The sequence below is a fragment of the Typopeltis vanoorti genome, chromosome 16 (assembly GCF_054136105.1).
Source record: "Typopeltis vanoorti isolate ZY-2024b chromosome 16, IOZ_Tvanoo_1.0, whole genome shotgun sequence".
In the NCBI taxonomy this organism is placed as follows: Eukaryota; Metazoa; Arthropoda; class Arachnida; order Uropygi; family Thelyphonidae; genus Typopeltis; species Typopeltis vanoorti.
In genome coordinates this window covers 35212704-35232557 of record NC_143564.1, presented here as the reverse complement: position 1 = coordinate 35232557, position 19854 = coordinate 35212704, and the positions used below count along the sequence as shown (strand labels likewise).

General features: G+C 37.2%; 1 protein-coding gene across 1 annotated transcript in view; it reads right to left on the bottom strand.

The window, feature by feature from the left end:
- Positions 1–19854, bottom strand: part of RhoGAP102A (Rho GTPase activating protein at 102A) — a 382252-nt gene that overhangs the window by 170069 nt on the left and 192329 nt on the right. The window contains exon 6 of the mRNA XM_090406360.1: positions 2238–2418. Within this exon, the coding sequence (XP_090262486.1) occupies positions 2238–2418 (181 nt within the window). The remainder of the gene's footprint in view (positions 1–2237; positions 2419–19854) is intronic.

Sequence of the window (19854 nt, the reverse complement as noted above, 5' to 3'; positions counted from 1 at the left end):
ATTTACCAAAAATCTGGAAGACAGTAATTTTTTTCTCTCTTTTTCCAACATAGGTGGCACCTAATTAGGACTTTAATTCCTTGTGTTGTCTGTGTTACAATTTTTTAAACTAGTCCCACTGTTTTATACCAAATTGTTGTTGTTTCGTGTACTGTGACAAACTGTTCTTGTTCTGAAGATGCTAGATATAATACCAGCGAAATATCAGCTCATAAGTTAATAAATAATTATTTTCTTATCATCTTGTGTTGTAATCAATACTGTGAAAATAAATTAACATGTATTGCCAACACATAAGTTTTTCCATGTGTTTGAGAATTACATTCAGTTGTATGAAACTGACATCCCCATTCATCTGCTAACCTTTCAAGGTTATTCAAATCCTCTTGAAGAGCGAAAACATCAGCACTAATAACACTCCCAAGTTTTGTATGATCTCCAAACAACTGAATATCTTCCATAGTCCCATGACAATATCACTGATATAAAGAGTGAACAGTATTGGTCCCAGTCTGTAGAACACTATTTGTAGGCCTTACTTGCTGATACCCCTCACCATATACAACTCTCTGATACAGTATATTGGTAACTAGCTTTCTCTCCTGAGAAAGCCAGTTACCAATCCACTAACATGATATCCAAACCCATATGTTGCAACTTAAAGTCATGTGGCAACCTGTGAAATGCCTTTGCAAAATCCAAACAAATGACAGCATGCCTTATCCTCATCCACTATTCTTGTTACTTCAAAATGTAACCAGATTACTAAAATAAGAGCACAGTTAGCAAATTCATGATGGCCTGCATAAATAATATTGCTCTTGTCTGCCCAATTCTGTATATGAGTTTTTACCAATTTATCCAAAATCTTAACATCTACAGAAGAAACACCAAGAGGCCAAGAGTTTGATACCTTCATTTTACCATCACCTTTATGTAATGACAAAATTTTATCCCTCTTTCCACTCTCCAGGAGCTTATCCCACTGCAAGACTTTCATTAAACAGCCAAGCTAATGGTGTGGTCAGTTCCATGGCACATTTCCTTAAAACATGTGGTGAAATTCCATCTAATCCACCTGCCTTACTGACATTTAATGTACTCAGTATTTGTAATACATCCTCTTCATTCACTTAACCAGTCCTTATCCCTTAGGAATAAAGCCTACTGTAGTAGGATGAAACACTTTAATAAAGTACATTAAATAGCTCAACTATGTCATCTGCATTGGTCATTCTGGATCCCATCTTCATCCAGTAAGGTAATCCTTCCGCAGTCATTTTTCTTCCCACTGGCCACAAAACAATAAAACTTCTCTATTATTCTAATTTTACTCCCCTTACTACACTAGTCACTTTCCTAGCCTGGGCCTTGTATTCCCCATGCAACTGTTCTCCACCTCTCTCTTTATATATCTTCCAAAATCTCTTTTTCATCTGCAATTCCACCTTAATTTCTCTTGTCATTCATTTGACTCCAAAATGCTTCATCTTCTTTACTTGAGATGTACAATCTGCTACTGCTGTCAACAATTTTTTCTTAAGTATCTCCCATGCACTACTGACCTCTCTTCCTTCAAATTCTTTCATGCAATGTACAACCGCAAGCTATTTTCTAAGTCTATGATAATAGCTGGCCTTATAATGCCACATAAATTCCTTCTGCCTTGATACGTCTACAAGTCTATGCATCCTCCAAATCAAGACTACATGACATCTCAGCGACAATCAGATCATCTGATGCTATGGACAAATCCAAAATTCTTGATCCTTGTGTCCAGTTCATCCAACACATGTCACCTAACACAGTTGCCTCTCAAGAAATCCAAAAATTCATTTCCCTTAACACTGTATGCTGCTTCCTCTTCACAGTTTATATTGCTGTAGTTGAAGTATCCCATAGTGATTGCTCATATTGCACTTGAAAAACTAATTTGCCTAAACATTGACTATTCATATAGATCTTTATTTCCTGGTCTACAGCAACTTCTCATTTAATATCTTATCATATGAACTTCTATAGGCTCTTCATTAACAATTTTTTATTAACAAATAAATATGATATTTAATTATCTAAGAAAGTTTAATGTTTATCCAGAAAAACTGATCAATATCCAGATAATTAACAAAAATATATGATTTAATATAAAATCACTGACAATAAATAATTTCTGGATTCCAGTACACCTTTATATTCAGCAGTTCATAGACATTAAAGTATTAAAACATTATTCTTACCAAAAGATTCTAAGTGTTTGAAACAGCTGTTTACCACATTTGGCACTAAGGAACCACAGCCATATACATTGCCAGTTGAGCCACGATTCCATCTTTCTGCTAAAGAGGATACAGAAAGTGTTTCTGACTGGCTTCCTTCTGACTGCCTGGGATGAGTAAGAGATTCTACTGAACCACCTTCCTGAATTAATGGAAAAACAAAGTGATTTATTTGTATACAGTCAAAATTACTGAACATATTACTGTAGAGAAACAAACAAAAAATTTTTGAGTATTATTTTCTTGACCTCCATGGAATCACAAAGCTCATCATGGGAGGTCAATGCTAGTCAACATAAAGTTTATCGTACCACTCCTTAAACTCATCCACCATTTGCACTTTCACTACCCTCTCAGGCAATGCACTCCATGCAAAACACTTACTTCTTTTACTCACTACTTCCTTTTGTTACTTCTAGGGGATGGCCCCTTGTCCTTGTTCCTTCCCCTCATTCTACCATATGAAAAATCTGTCTAGTGTTAATTTGCTAATAACCCTTCAACTGGTTAAATGTCTTAATCATATCCTCCCTTTATCTTCTATCCACCAAACTCTGCAGTCTGTATGCTCTCAGTCTATCCTCATAACCAACATTGTACAGTTCTAATATTATTTATCTGCCACCATATCCTCTCCAAGGTTACTTTCTCCCAACCAAGTGCCTGTGAACAAATCTGATCAGAAAAATCCAGATGTGGATTGATATGGGTGACTTATTTGTTATGTGAATCTCACTCCTGGAAGTCTGGAAACCCATCATGCATTATTAAGTACTGTGGGTAAATTAATAGCTGCACAATCTGAGAATCCTGCTGTAGAGATCAAATATGTTACTTTTTTAAGCCATTTCAGCTCTCCAATGAAAAGTGTAGTAATCTCACGGTAGGAAACTAAATTACCCCCCACTTAGACTTTCATAAACATCTATGTCACAGTGGAATTCAAAAAATCACATCCTGTTTGTTGGAGAGCAAAATTAATATTCACTTTGAAAATAATTTGCCAACTAGGCTAGCAAATCAGAATAAAATAAACTGTTTTGGATAAGAGAATGACTATGATAGATATCAACATACTGTAAAACAAGAAACAGTGCCTCAAAAATAATTACCCAAGGCATCAATGTGGAGCTAGTGAAGATGAGGCAAGAAATGAAGCATATGTGAAGTGAAATGAGGATAATTATTGATATACATGGAAGGGTGAGGAAGAATGGAATAAAAGATGGTCGTAACAAATGATCTGAGAATGGCTCTATATGGAGATTCAAGTAATACATGATGTGGTGAATGGGAAGGTGGACAAAGTTTGTTTTCCTGGACAAAGAATGAACAGTGCAATTAAGGCTATGAATATGATATGAATTGGTTATGAAGAGTAAGCGAGCAAAAAGAGTTGGTGGTGCTAGTTGGAATGAATAATTTGACTGGGACATTGATATACATGGAAGGGTGAGGAAGAATGGAATAAAAGATGGTCGTAACAAATGATCTGAGAATGGCTCTATATGGAGATTCAAGTAATACAGGTGTGGTGAATGGGAAGGTGGACAAAGTTTGTTTTCCTGGACAAAGAATGAACAGTGCAATTAAGGCTATGAATATATGAATTGGTTATGAAGAGTAAGCGAGCAAAAAGAGTTGGTGGTGCTAGTTGGAATGAATAATTTGACTGGGACAAGGAGAATGTGAGAATTGGATATCAGGAGGTTGTTTGTGGAGAAGAGAAAAAGATAACGGTGTGATAGGAAAGGTTAACAGACTGCATTTAAATGGTTTGGGTTTGAGTCAGCTGGAGAGACTGTTGCTGGAAGGGAGGGTAGAGACTGCAGTGAACAGAAGATCTGAGGAAGTAAGAGATGACGTAGAAAAGCAGGAAAGTAGGATGGAAAAACTTGTGAATGGAGAGGTAAGTAGTACAAATGAGGAGAATGAGAGAGCAGAACACAAAACAAGAAAACAGGGAGATACTACATGAGAAGCTGGAATGCTGGATGCAGAAGCAAATGTGTGAATAGCCAAGAAAGGATTAAGACCAGAGATGCAGGGGGGGGGGGGGGTTTAGGAGCAGTGGTGAGGGAGAAGAATGACTTTCCAAGGGAAAGTATGCAAGAGTCACATCCAATATATGGAGAGGATATGGTGCAGAGGGATCCATTAAGGTGTTTTTGAATGTTAGAAGTATCCAACATAAGGAAAATAAAATTGTTGCATTGACCAAGTTTATTTGCCCCAAAATTGTCAAAATAAGTAAGACATGATTGAATGAGGATGACATCATGACAAGAATAGAAACGAAGTGATATAATGTTTTTTGTGAAGACAGACATGGCAGAAAGAGAGGAGGATGAGTGCTGTTGTTGATAGAGGAATTATGCTTATTCAAGGTAGAGATGCAGGGGACAAACTGTGTCAGTAGTTTTGAAGCAATTGTAGTAGAGGTGGATGAGATGAAATATTTAGCTAAGTGTTGCTATAGATCAAGTAATGTGATCATCGGACAGTGAGAAGGAAATGTATATGAAAATTAGCCTGGCAAATAAGAAAAGGGTGATAATTATGGTAAATATAGATTGGAATAAATAGTGACGTCTCAGGTCAATGAGAATAAATTTCTCATTTGTAACAGAGGCAATAAGTAAATAACAGAGGACATACACAAGAATGAAACCTACTGGAGGTAGGTTTGATACATTATTTATAACAACATCCTTAGATCTGATCATATCATAGGATGTTATGATAAATGAGGGCAATGAATTTCTCCCCAGATGGTGGGGAGAAATTGACCATGAAGTGATTACCAGGATAACGCCCAGCCACATGAAGATTTCTGTTTGAAAGGGATATATGTGGAACTATAAGGCTGATGATTATGACAAACTCAGTAGACAGCTTGAGGCTATACCATGATATGAGAAATTGGAGGACAAGTAGATGAGTGCTACTTTGGTCTTACTCAGAAACTATCTGGCAGAGACAATGTCTGAATGTATTCCAAAGGTCAAGAGGTTAAATAAGCTAAGTGTAAAACGGATGAATGAAGAGATTTGCTTTAGAAAATCTCTTCATTCATTCAAAGAAAAAGGCATTATGGAGGCAGCACAAGATGATAATCAGCTGCACAAGGAGTAAAAAGAGTAGGCAAGAAAGGTCAGGGAAAAAAAGTGCAGTATGAACAGCATTTAGCTAATGAGAACCAAAAAAAAAAAAAAAAGCAATGCATAAAGGCATTTCATTCTCATGAATGTGACATCATGTAGAACCTGAGCACAGTAGGATGGGAAGAGGAGGCACTGATAGTAAGGGATCAGGAGGTATATGAGAAACTGAGTAAAACTGATATTAATAAGGATGTTGAGCTAGCTTGATAATATATTACAGAGTATTTTGAGGAAATGTTCCAAGGGATTAACACGAGCTTTGATAATGTACCTTTTTAATGTGAGTCTTATATCGAGTCAAGTTACAAAAGAGTGGAAGTGGGACAAAAGTGTTCCACTTCATAAGAGATTTTGATAAGACTAATGTTTTGAATTACAGACCAGTTATGTCTGTAATTGTGGTTAAATTGTTACAGAGGTTACTAAGAACCAAGATTCAGAACCAGGATGACCACAATTTTGATGGAACAGCATGTGTTTGCTATGGAAAGATCATATTTTAACAATCTTCCAGCAAGAAGATAACAATCTTCTTAACAATCTGCTTGCTGGAAGATTGTTAAAATGTTCCAGCAAGAATATTGTTGATAGAGTTATGCTTATTCAAGGTAGAGATGCAAGGAACAAACTGTGTCAGTAGTTTTGAAGCAATTGTAGTAGAGGTGGATAAGATGAAATATTTAGCTAAGTGTTATGCACCACAATTAAGATGTATACAGAATAGTATATTTGGATTTTGCTAAGTCTTTTGAGAGACTGCCACATGACAACTGGTATTTAAATTGGAATGAATGTAGCTGGATAGTAGATTAGTGCAATTGAAAAGTTGGAGAATGGCTGTCTGATTGATATCAGCAAGTTGTATATGTGTGAGTAATATCTAAGAAGAGAAAGAAAGTCACTAGTGGTGTGCCCCAAGGGTTTGTTTTAGAGCCATTGCTGTTTAACCTGTCTACTCAGAAAAGTTTGCAGATGATGGAAAGTTGGGAAGAATCATGAAGAGTGCAGCAGATGTAGCTTTGTAAAAGCACTTGAATATACTGAGTGGAAAGGTGATGAAGTTACCAGTTCAATGTTGTAAAAAGTAAAGTTTTTAAATTCAGGAAGCAAAGATGGGATGCTGAGTATAAAATTGGTGGGAATATTATTACTATTATTAATGCACAGACACCTCCATGGAGTCCTAAGACACATTGTGGGGGAAGAAAACCATGAACACAATATCTTATTATTATTATTATTATTATTAAACAAGACCTCATGGAGTCAAAGACTCATCTAGGAGGTCCTTTTATCTCACACACATCTCATCATACCGGCTCTTAAACACATTCAAACTCCTTGCAGACACCACACTCTCAGGCAAGGCATTCCAATCATTCACAACTCTGCACGAAAAAAACCTGCCTCTCACTCCCCTACTCACACCCTCTTTATACAGTTTCCAGGTATGACCTCTGGTTCTCCCCTGATCTCCCACTATTCTCTGTAGAACTTCTCCACCATTGATCCTATAACAACCCCTTAGCAACTTGTAGGTCTCTATCATATCTCCCCTCTTCCTTCTCTCCACTAGACTCTGCAAATTACATCTTTTCAATCTTTCCTCATACTCGACATTCCAGAGGTCAGAAACTACCTTAGTCAGTCGCCTTTGGACCCTTTCCAACATCTCTTCATCCTTCTGAAAACCAGGTGACCAAATCTGGGCACAATAGTCCATGTGTGGCCTAATCAAAGCCTTATACAATGGAACAAGAATCTCCCTACTTCTACACGTCAGTGTCCTCCTCATCATTCCCAGAAGTCTTTGTGTTGTCTTCACAATTTTGGCAATGTGTCCCCTAAATTTTAGATCCTTATCCACTATCACTCCCAGATCTCTTATTTCCTCTACTTCCAACAATATATTCTCACCAAGCATAAATTCTGCATCCCATCTTTGTTTTCCAAATTTTAAAACCTTACATTTTGCAACATTGAACTCACATCCCCATTTGCTTGCCCAATCACTCAATTTATTCAAGTCTTCTTGCAAGGCCACAACATCTTCACTACTCTTTATGGTTCGTCCCAACTTTGCATCATCTGCAAACAACTGAATATCTCCATCCAAATCTTCGCCAATATCATTAATATACAAGTTAAATAGTAATGGCCCTAAAACAGATCCCTGAGGCACTCCACTAGTGACTTTCCTTTTCCTGGATATTGCACCTCCATACACAACTTGTTGATACCTATCAGATAGCCAGTCTCCAATCCAATGCACTAATTTAATATCCAACCCCATCTGCTCTAGTTTGACTGTCAACTTATCATGAGGTACTCTATCAAAAGCTTTTGCAAAATCCAAGTATATTACTGTGTATCCTTCTCCTCTGTCCAAGGAAGCAGTCACTTTATTGTAATAAGTAAGTAGATTACTAAAACACGACCTCCCTTTAGCAAATCCATGCTGTCCATCAAAGATTATACCATTGTTGTCAACCCAACTCTGGATCCTAGTTCTCACAAGCTTCTCCAACAACTTAACCACAACACCTGACACACAGATAGGCCTATAGTTTGATGCTTGAGTTCGATCACCTCCTTTATGAAGTGGCACAATCTTGCCCTCCTTCCACTCTTTAGGGACTTGACCAAGTACAAGACTCGTATTAAAAAAATATGTCAAGGCAGGTGTAAACTCTCTGGCACATTCCTTCAGAATACGCGGTGATATATTATCAAGTCCCACAGCCTTATTTACATCTAGTTTACTCAACTCCCCAAACACCTCTTGCTCACTTACAGTCAGTCTCTCCTCCCCATCATCAACTGCTCTTAATCTCTCCATGAAGTCACATTCACAAGATTGAAAGATCTTTATGAACTGCTCATTAAGTATCTCCACCACACATTCTGCAACAGCTGTCTTTATACCATTTCCTCCAATCAATGTCATCCTTCCATAATCATTCTTTCTTTTGCTGGCTACATATCGAAAGAACTCCCTAGGATTCTTTTTAGCTTCATTAGCTAACTGCTGTTCATACCTCTCTTTAGCTACCAAGTCACTCTCACCAACCAAGTCACTCTCCTTGCCTGGTCTTTGTAGAACTCATGAAATTGGTTACTTCCACTTCTCTTATGCTGCCTCCACAATGCCCTTTTTCTCTGTATTGCATGCTTAATCTCTTTATTCATCCATCTCACACCTAACTTATTTAACCTTCTCACCCATGGTATACATTTAGACATTGCATCCACTAAATATTTTTTGAAAATCCCCCAAGCTGCATTGATCTCTTTTCCAGCTAACTCCTCATTCCATGCTACACCTGCAAGCTGTCTCCTGAGCTCTTCATAATCACCCCCCTTGTAGTTCCACATATACCCTTTTTTCACAAGGGTCCTTGCACTGCTGGCAACCACCCAAGTAATCACCTCATGGTCACTTTCACCAATTGGCAGATGATTTGATACCTCATTGATAATTACATCCTCCGATGAGATGACCAAATCCAAGACCCTTAATCCTCTTGTGCCCTCTGTTACATACTGTCTGAGGTAGTTATCCCTCAAAAACTCAAGAAACTCATTTTCTTTACTTCCAGTTGCTATCTCTTCATTCCAGTCTATATTGCCATAATTAAAATCACCCATAATGATCACCCTTTTCTTATTTGCTTGGCTTATTTGACTATACATTTCACTATCACCACCATCCACATTACCAGGTCTATAACAACATCCCACCAAGTATTTGATTCTATTCACCTCTATCTCACACCATACTGCCTCAAAACCACTGGCCCCATCTTCGTACCTCTCCTTGAAACCATTAATAGACAAAGCACTTACAACTCACTCAGGCAACCCATTCCATTAATTCACCACTCTCCAAGTGAAAAATCTAGTCTTTGTGCCTTCGCTAACTACACTTGCATTCAACTTCCAGGGATGACCTTTCGTTCTGCTCCCTCTAGCCAATTGCTGAAACATTTCCCCTGCATCAAACCCATAAAATCCTTTAAGAAACTTAAATGTTTCTATCATATCCTCCCTTTTTTCACTTATCAACCAACTTTTGCAATTCACAAACCCTCAATCTATCCTCATAGGGAGCATTCCACAGACCAATCACCATCATGATGACTCGAATCTGGATCCTCTCCACCACTTCCACACTCTGAAGAAACCCATGGCATACCATCTCTTGAATTCATTCATATTATCTGCACTCACAACCTCCAAGGGCAAGCCATTCCAGCCACAAACTGCTCTATAAAAGAAAATTCTATCTTTCATCTCTTTCTTGACTGTATTCATTCTCAACTTCCATTGATGCCCTCTCATACTCTTCCCACACTCCATTAAATAAATTTGATCTACTAGTATCATTTCTGACTCTTTCAGAAGTTTTCAGGTCTCCATTTTATCATCCCTATTTCTTCTGTTTGCTAGTGTCTGCATTCAACAAATTCTCCACCTCTCCTCATAATCTACATTCCACAGTTCCAGTATCATTTTAACACTCTCCTTTGCGACCTCTCCACTGTATCTGCATCACCATAGGCACCAGGAGATCATTACATAGGTCTGTGCAGAAGACAAAGTAAATGCCATGGATTTCTGAAAAATAGTAAAGTGCCGTGAATGTAGTATGTATGCATGGGAAGATGTCGCAGATATTTATGTAGAGAGGTGGAATAAGAGAAAAGAACAGGTGTGAGCATGTAGGAAATGCGATATTCTCATGAACCATGATGCTTGTTTAAATATAAGTAGGGAACATTGTGTCATAACTGACATGGCAGTTGAAGATTGTGCAAATGTGAGCATGTGTGGAAGTGACAGTGAGAAAAAAATCATCGATTGATGATAAAGTGAGCGATAATGATATTGAAAAACAGAGGGAAATTAACAGTAAGGTGGCGAATGGGGTTGATAGTTAACAACTGTGAGTGGCGATAAAATAGCAAGAGTGAAAGATAGCAAAAAAAAAAAAAGGATGCAAGATTTGAAAGCTGAGTTGGTGAAGATGAGGCAAGAGATGAGGTGGATGCAGAATGAAATGAAGAGAACTGGAGATATGTATGGAACAGTACAGAAGACAAAAACAAATCATGTTGGTATAAAAAAGGTAATGAAAGATCCATCAGTGGAGTTGTATGGCAATTCGATTATTAGAGGTGTGGTAAAAAAGAAGATGCACAAAGCTTGTTTTCCGGGATGTAAAATGAACAGAGAGAGAGTGAGGCATTGGATATGAGGAGTAAGCAAGCAAAGGAGTTGGTAGTGGTAATAGGGACAAATTACTTGACTGCAAACAAGGAAAATGTAAGATTGGATATCAGGAGGTTGTTGAAAAGGATCAAAGATAATAGTATGATAGGAAAGGTAGTCAGTATGTTGCCCAGGTATGACAGTGATGAGTTGAGGTGGAGAGCAAGAATTATGAAATATGTTAGCAGAAATGTGTGAAGAGAAAAGAGTGCAGTTTGTTAATGTGTGAAATGAGTCTCATGGAAGAATTGAACTGTATAAGAGTATGGACTGCATTTGAATGGTTTTGGTGTGAGTCATTTGGAAAGAAGACTATTGCTTGAAGAGAGAGTAATGAGTGCAAATCTGAGCAAGTCAGAAGTGATGTGAAAAAGTGGGAGTAAGGAAGGAGAGATTGAAGTGGTGCTTATGAATGAAGAAACAGGTAGCGTGAGTGTACAGAATGAGAGAACCAGGGTGAAAATCAAACAGGGAGACTCAGGATGGACAAGGGAATACAGCGTGAGAAAGGTTGATGCTCCAAGAGGATGTGAATATGTGTGTAGACAAAAAAAGGAAGGTGACCTGGAATCTAGGGAAAACAGTTGGATCTGAAGAAAGTTCTGGAAAGAATAAGAAGAAAAAGAAATGGCTTGATGAAAGTATGAAGAAGTCACATCTAATAAGTGTTATCAGTGAAACATTATAGATCCAGGAATCAGTAGTTATATTTGTATACAAATGCCAGAAGTATCAGAAACAAGCGAAATTAAATGGTTGCATTGAGTTTGTTCACCCAAAAATTGTTGGAATAATTGAGACATGGTTGGATAAGGATGACATCCTGACAGGAATAGAGATGGAAGGGTTATTTAGTGAAGATAGAAAGGGTGAAAAAGGGAGGTGAAGTGCTATTGACGATAGAAAAAGAGTTATGTCCATACAAGGTAGAGATGCAAGGGGTAAATAGTGGTAGTGGTTTTCAGGCAGTATGGCATGAGACAGAAGTGAAAAGAATGAAATACTTCATTGGATGTTGCTATAGACCTGGTAATTGTGGAGGGTAGTGAATGCATAAGCAAATTAGCCAAGCGAATAGAAAAAGGGTGATCATTACAGGTGATTTTAATTAAGACAATATAGATTGGAATAATAAGATAAAACTGAAAGTAAAGAAAAGGAGAATGAGAAAAGAGAATGGAATGGAGAAAAAAGAAAATGAGTTTCTCGAGTTTCTGAAGGACAACTACGTCAGGCAGAATGCAACAGAGGGCACACGAAGATTGAGAGCCTTGGATTTGATCATCTCATTAGAGGATGTTATTATAAATAAGGTGTCAAATCCCCCTCCAGTTGGTGAGAGTGAACATGAAGTGATTACCTGGGTGGTTGCCAACCTTGTGAAGACTTCCATGAGGAAAGGACATTTGTGGAACTACAAGGCTGGTGATTACAAGAAGCTCAGGAGAAAGTCTGCAGCTGTCACATGTCACTTAGGTAATAAACAAGAATTAACTAGTAGAAGCAACATCCAAATGTATTCTGAGAGTCAGAAGATTAACTCAGCATTAGTAAGGTGGGGTGTCACAGACCCCAAAGATTTTAAATTGACTATAACTTTTTAAAAACACGTGGCAGTGAGTCATGCCTCAGTATAGCTTCCCCTCCCGTAACCTGCTACTCGATGCCATAGACGACAGGCTATTGCGAAAAAGCAAGTTTAGTGTGCACCCCACCTTACCACTTTTGTTACATTTTCTCACCTCACCAGTACCAGGTTAAATAAGGTGGGTTTGAAATGGATGAATGCAGTGATTAAGCATGCAATACACAGAAAGAAGTCATGGAGCCAACATAAGATGAATAGTAATAATCAGTTCCGTTCCATGAGGAGTACAAAGAACAAGCAAGGAAGGTGACTCAGTTGGTAAAGGGAAGTAAAGGTGCATCATGAGCAGAGGAAATGAAGAAAAAAGCCCATAGGGAGAGTTCTTTTGATAGGTAGCCAACAGGTATGGCCAGTGGCGCACTCAGGATTTAATCTTGGAGGGGGCCGGGAGCTCAGGATTTAACCTTGGGGGGGCGAGTTGAGTAGACGATTTGTGAATACACACTACGCAATGCATACGACCTATGACTGATCATCTGTAGTGATCGCTAATTCATAAGTAGTATATAAATAGAAGACACAACACAACATAAATAAAAAAAATAAATTTTAATTAGGAAAAGATTTTTGGAAAAAGTTTTTTCCAAAATAGATATCAATGGAACAAAATATCATGGACAACATTAAAAGATGCACAATGCTTGGGTGGAAAGCATTTGGACAATTACATTCAATATTAAAAAGCCAACAACCATTATACCTGAAGAGAAAAGTTTGTAACCAATGTATTCTTCCTATATTGACATATGGCTGTGAAACATGGACACTAAATGCAAAGGAAATTCAAAAATTAAGAACAACACAATTTAGTAAAGAAAGACATGCTTGGGATCACAAAAGGAATATGCAGATAAGAAATCAAACCAAAGTCACTGACAACATAGGAAGAGTGAAACATCTGAAGTGGCAACGGGCTGGGGGCATATTCCTTTGAGGAATATGCCCAGCCCAGTGGACAAAAGAAGTACTGGATTGGATTCCACGAGTGGAAAAACGACAATAACGCTGACCTAAATCACAATGGACTGATGATATCATCAGATTTGCAGGAGTGACATGGGAAAGGAGAGCCATGGACAGACAGTTTTGGAGTAATCTTGGAAAGGCCTTCATCCAGCAGTGGATCAACAATGGCTGATGAAGATGATATACAGAAACCAGTGAGAGAAGTATACTGGTGTATGCTATGCACTAAGAGTCTAAGAACAATCACAACAAAAATTTAACAGAATCACCACATGCAAAATAAGAGAGAATAAAGTAGATTATCTTTTATTATTACTATTCAGGACATCCATAGAGTCACAAGACTCATTGTGGGAGGCCCATCCTAGGCAACACAAAGTTTATCATACCACTCCTTAAACTCATTTACCTTTTATACTCTCACCACTCCATCAAGCAATGCATTCCATGGTTCAACCCTCCTCCTCGTAAAGAAACTGCTCTTCATATACTTGCTCACAACTCCTTTTTGTAACTTTTAGCCATGGCCCCTTGTTCTACCATATGAAAGAACTCCACAGTGTCAACCATATAACTGCCTCTCAACAGTTTAAATATCTCAATCATATTACTTATTTAAGTTAAGGGATATTACATCCCATATTGTTTCATAGCCAAATAAGAAACTCAAAGCGTTTCATGCCGAATATAGTAAATATATAAAGTTTGGCGAGTCCAAGCGTAAGCAAATACCTGGATAGTGTTATAACTGACCCTTTAGGGAGTGCAACACTGAGGCACCTCATGGCAAGGGTGGAGCAAGAGTGAGAGGTCACTACCCATCTGGTTAGTGACCTTCTCTCACTCATAATGTAGAACAGTAATACAGCTCCTAGGAGCTGGGTTTCACATTATGGGGAAATATCAAGAATAGCGATCGGAGCTTGCTCCACCCTTACCATGAGTTGCCTCAGTGTTGCACTCCCTAAAGGGTCAGTTGTAACACTATCCAGGTATTTGCTTAAGCTTGGACTCACCGAACTTTATATATTTACTATATTCCGCATGAAACTCTGAGTTTCTTATTCGGCTATGAAACAATATGGGATGTAATATCCCTTAACTTAAATAAGTTTATGTCGCCGAATTGAAGCCTTTGGCTCTTCATATAATTAATAATCAATCATATTACTTCTCATCCCATCTACCACACCTTACAGTCCAAACTCCCTCAGTCTATCCTAATTTTATGCAGTCCTGATATCATTTTTATCTGTCTCTGTGCTCTTTCAAGGGTTAATTTATCCCATTCAAATCCTGGTGACCGAACTTGAGCACAATAGTCCAGATGCAGACTTTATACAATAGAATCACGATTCTCCTATTTCTGCTTCAGCATGATGTCATCTCAGTTATCAGTTATAATCAGATCCTCTGATGCTATTAACCAAATCCAAAATTCTTGAACTGTGTTCCTTCTGCTACATGTTGTTGCCTAAAACATTTGTCCCTCAAGAATTCCAGAAATTGCATTCCTTTACTACTAAATGCAGTTTCCTCTTCCTGATTGATACTGCTGTGTTTAAAATCTCCCATAATGACCATTCTTTTTGCCCTCTCCAAGCTCAACTGCTTAAACATCTCCTGTTCTTCACCCTTTATGCCCCCTGACTTTTAGCAATATCGAACTAAATATTCTGTCCTGCTCTCAAACCCATTAGTGCCATTGCCTTCCAAATCCTCCACTCTGAGAGAATGCAACTTATCACTTATCATAAGTAATAATCCACCATATTTGCACTTCCTATCCTGCCAAAAGACGCTATACCCTGCTACTTCTATTACTGTCAGTATATCACATTCCATCATTATAACATCTTCCATTAATAATTGTCTAATTGCTAATTTAACAGAGATCAATATTCTATGATCTGTTTAAAAACGAAATTTTCCTTCAATATGAAATGCTTTATAATAATAGAAAATGCCACGAATTTCAGCTTTACTATATCAAGTGTATTCATCTTCCTAAGAAACTGTGTGTGTAAGGAGAAGGAAAGCACTCTCTGAAAGCAACAGGAAACATAGCATCTACACTAAACAGGGACAAAACAGATGTTCTTTGATAGCCTATCAGAAAAAACAATACAGAAGAACATCTTCTTTTATAATGATTTTAAATTACATCTTCCCTGTTCAAATAATTAGGCGGAAAACTTACCATAGTCTATTCATTCATATCTCCAGGAATTAGAACTCAACATCTTTCAACAAAAGATTGCTGCAATTTATGATGACCGTAGGATCACTATACACGACGAATCAGTTGGTTAAGGAAGTGGCTATGAACAAACAGAAATAAAGAAGAAAAAGTTTTCAAAATCAGTGATAAAGAGATTTGCAGAAAAATTATGCATCACTCTGTGAGAAGAAGAATGGAAAAAGTCAAAAATCAATCAACAACGAAGTTAATTTTTATCAACTGTCCAAAACAGATTCCAACAGAAAGTAGACATTGTCTCTCTAGGAATAACCATACTGTATTAATCACACATGGAAAAATAAAATTATAAATACATAGATTCCACATTCTTGAATCTTCCTTCATTTGCAGCCTATGTGTTGAACACACTCATGACTATCTAATTTCTGAGCATTACTGAAATCTGACTAGATACTTCTAATATAGCACAATGTTTGCACATTTGCATCAGAATTTGTGTGACTATGGTTCATTCAGGGATCGCAGGCATGATAGTGGGTGGTCACGATCGACACGAAATCCAACCATGGAAGAGGAGGTGTTGCATGCAATGGACAATAATCCAGAGACAAGCACACGTGCCATTGCCTCTGCTATAGGAGTATCTCGATCCAGTCTACTGCGCATTTTGCACTCCTTACATCCATTTCATCTGCAACGGGTCCAGTTACTGATGGCCGAAGATTATCCTTGACATGTGGAATTCACACAGTGGTTTCTGCAGAAAAGTGCCGTAGACCCGAATTTTCCAATTTTTGTTTTGTTCACAGATGAAGCTTCATTTACCCGCAAAGGGGTCTTCAATCACCATAATGCTCATGTGTAGGCTCATGAGAACCCACATGCTGTGCGATCACATGCTGCACAATGACGCTTCGCCATTAATGTATGGGCCAGTATTGTCGCCGACTGTTTAGTCAGCCCATACCTGTTACCACCCCGACTGGACTCCCAGAAGTATCGGACCTTTCTGAAAGAAGTTCTGCCGAATTTATCTCCTAGAGATGGGGGGGGGGGACTATAAACTGCACAGATTTCTTAGTTTAGGTAAGAAATGTAATCATTCTGGGTGATTTCAATTATACAGATGAAACTAGAGGTGGGAGACTTTCTAGAAGTACTGAGATATTTTTAGAGAATATCTTAGAGAACAGAGTTTTCTTAGTAGAGTATTCTAAGAACAGAGTATTCTTAGAGAACAAGATTTCTTATTCTCTGTTCACCTATAAGAAAGTGTAAGAGAATAAGAAAGTATCCATCATGTTCACTGAATTCAGTGGAAGCTTCTGGGAATGTGTCCATAAATAAGAAGGTCATTATGTCTTCGACTATTCAGGTGATAATGTAATTGCAACTTGGGAAATGTTTATAGCTAGGCATCTAGAAGCTATGATTAAAAAGATATATATATATAAATTACAAGGCCATCAATTATGATGAAGTAAAAGAACAGCTTGATATTTTGCCATAAAAAACTACAGAGTAAAGATGTCGATGTCAGCAGTGCATGGTAGCAGTCAATGGATGTCTTAAAGAAATGATGAAGGATACACAGCAGGAATTTAATGATGACTGTTCAAGTGCAATCTACCTGTCCTCACACTTATCTATACATTCCTGGAATGTGGTTGTTAACAAAGTACCTTTTATCATCACCTCAGAGATACTGATTTATTCTCCTAGTTACATATGCACCCAGGAGAATAAATTGTATGGTAGTTAAATAGATAACTAAAATCATAAAGCAAGAGCTGCATAAAAAGCATCTGTGAAGGAAATATTGGAATAAGATATGATATCATATTGGAATATGATAGCAGATACAGATGCCAGTATACGCTAAGAGTGTGTAGCTATTTCAAGGAAGTGAGAATAAGTCAAATGGACTGTTCAATTCAGTCCAAAAAAAAAAATCCTACAGATTATTTTCTATGGCAAATATGATCTTGAAGGAATAACTCTAGTTAACATGTTCATTGCCAATCACGCGATATCACACGATGCGAGTTCTCACCAAACGGCCAATCACACGTTATCGCGTGGACGTCGTTAACTAAATAAAAAAAATATAAAAAATTTGGCCACCACACGAAATTCCAATTTTCAGCTTGGCAATGAAAGTGTTAATAAAGTTATGGATGCAGCAGAAATGGCAGAATTACTAAGTAATCGCTTTTCAAAAGTACACACTTGATAAAAACAAAACATCTCTGGATGCTTTAAAAGAACTACATGAAAGACTAATGAAGGATAAGTTAGAGATGTTGAAGGTATTACTTAAGTGTGATACAAGTATAGCATTGGGATTAGATTGGAAATTAGAATGGGTACTAATCTTGTTGTTTAACTTGGGGATCAATGTGAGAAGGATTCCAAATGAGCAATTAGTGAAGATATCACTATATAAGAGTGGTGTTAGGAGAAATGTAGTTAAAGATCAATCAGTATCTCTGAGATAGTGATAAAGGTAATGAATTAAGAACAACATCCTGAAAAAGGATGGATAAATATGACAATGAATAAGTCATACTTTAACAATGATATTAAATTCCAGGTATGTATCCTTAAAAGAGGATGTACAGAATTAGTATGATGGAACTATATGATTAAAACTCCATTATTGCTAGCCTGCTTATCAACAATTTTCTTCCAAATTAATCTATCAATTCAATATTGTCAAATTTTATATTTTGGTCTTTTAAAGACTAACATCAAACAGTCTAATAGTCAGGGTTTCTCAACCAAGTGAGGGAGGGATTCTCCACAGAACCCTAGTATTCTGCAAGATGTCACTAGGGGTTCCATGAGAGACTATGATTGAAAAAAAAAATAAATAAACACTGCATACATATATTTCTTCTTATATAAAAAAAGTTCGTCTCAAAAATCAAAAACCTCAAACTAAACAAATCAGATTTAATGGGAAGTTTTGACATAGTCTCTCTTTTCACAAATATTCCAACCCAGGAAGTTCTCAATCTCTTACAGAGATTGAGAACTTCCTGAGTTGGAATATTCCAAATTATCCAAAATATTCTTTGCCTTACTCTCCCACTGTGTCAATTCAGGATACTTTAGACTTGAAAACAAGATATATAAACAAAACTCAGGATTAGCTATGGGCAGCCTGCTCTTCCCATTTCTAGCAAATATATTTCTTGAAGACGTTGAAGAAAAAGCGATTAGTTCGTCTACACTAAAACCTAAGATCTGGCTGCGTTTTATTGATGATGTTTTTCTCATTTGGGAGCATGGCCAAGATAACCTTGATATTTTTCTGGATCATCTCAACAACTGTAATCACAAGATTAAATTCACCTGTGAACTAGAAACCAACAACTGTCTCGCTTTTTTTAGACTTAAAACTTACAAGATGCTCTGACAATATCAAAATCTCCATCTTCAGAAAGTCTACACATACAAACAGATACCTTCATGCATCTTCCCATCACTACCCTCCACAGAAATTTGGCATTATCTCCACCCTGGCACATTGAGCCAGATTATTATTATCCAACAAGATAGAACTTCAAAATGAGCTTAATTTTCTAACAAGGACCTTTCTCAACAAAGGTTTCTCTGTAAAAAATGTTGAGAAATTTCTTTCCACAATCATCAACCTATTATGGAAGACGCTTCTTCCCCAAGGGCACATATCTCTTTGCCTTTTATCAGTTCCCTCTCTCCCAAACTGGCTAAAATTTTTAAGAATTTCAACATCAAAACATGTTTCACTACTAGAAACCATAACTCATTTTAGTAATGTTAGTCAAGTGAGTAATATTTATTATCCGACTATGAACTAGAAACCAACAACTGTCTTGCTTTTTTTAGCCTTAAAACTTACAAGATGCTCTGACAATATCAAAATTTTGGAAAACTTTAATTAGATCACTAAACACCAAAGAAATGAACTTTCACGTCGATTACATTATGTCTCTCAACCAATAAATCATGTACCCGTGACACACGTATTGTCTCATGCACAGTACTAATTTTGTATGAATTAGAACTGTCAGTTAAAACCTAGTCCGTTACCTTCATATCGCTTACCAATTGTATCCCTGAAGATGCCGATAGCAAATATCGGTGAAAGTAGTCGGATAATAAATATTACTCACTTGACTAACATTACTAAAATGAGTTATAGTTTCTAATACAAGTAGTCAAGAAAAAAAAGTCACACTATTTGACCAGGATTGACAAGATCACTAAACTAAAGGTACACAATCTTGAAGGTTTAAAATGCAAAAAGGCTAAGTGTTTAAACCATCTGATATTTTTAAA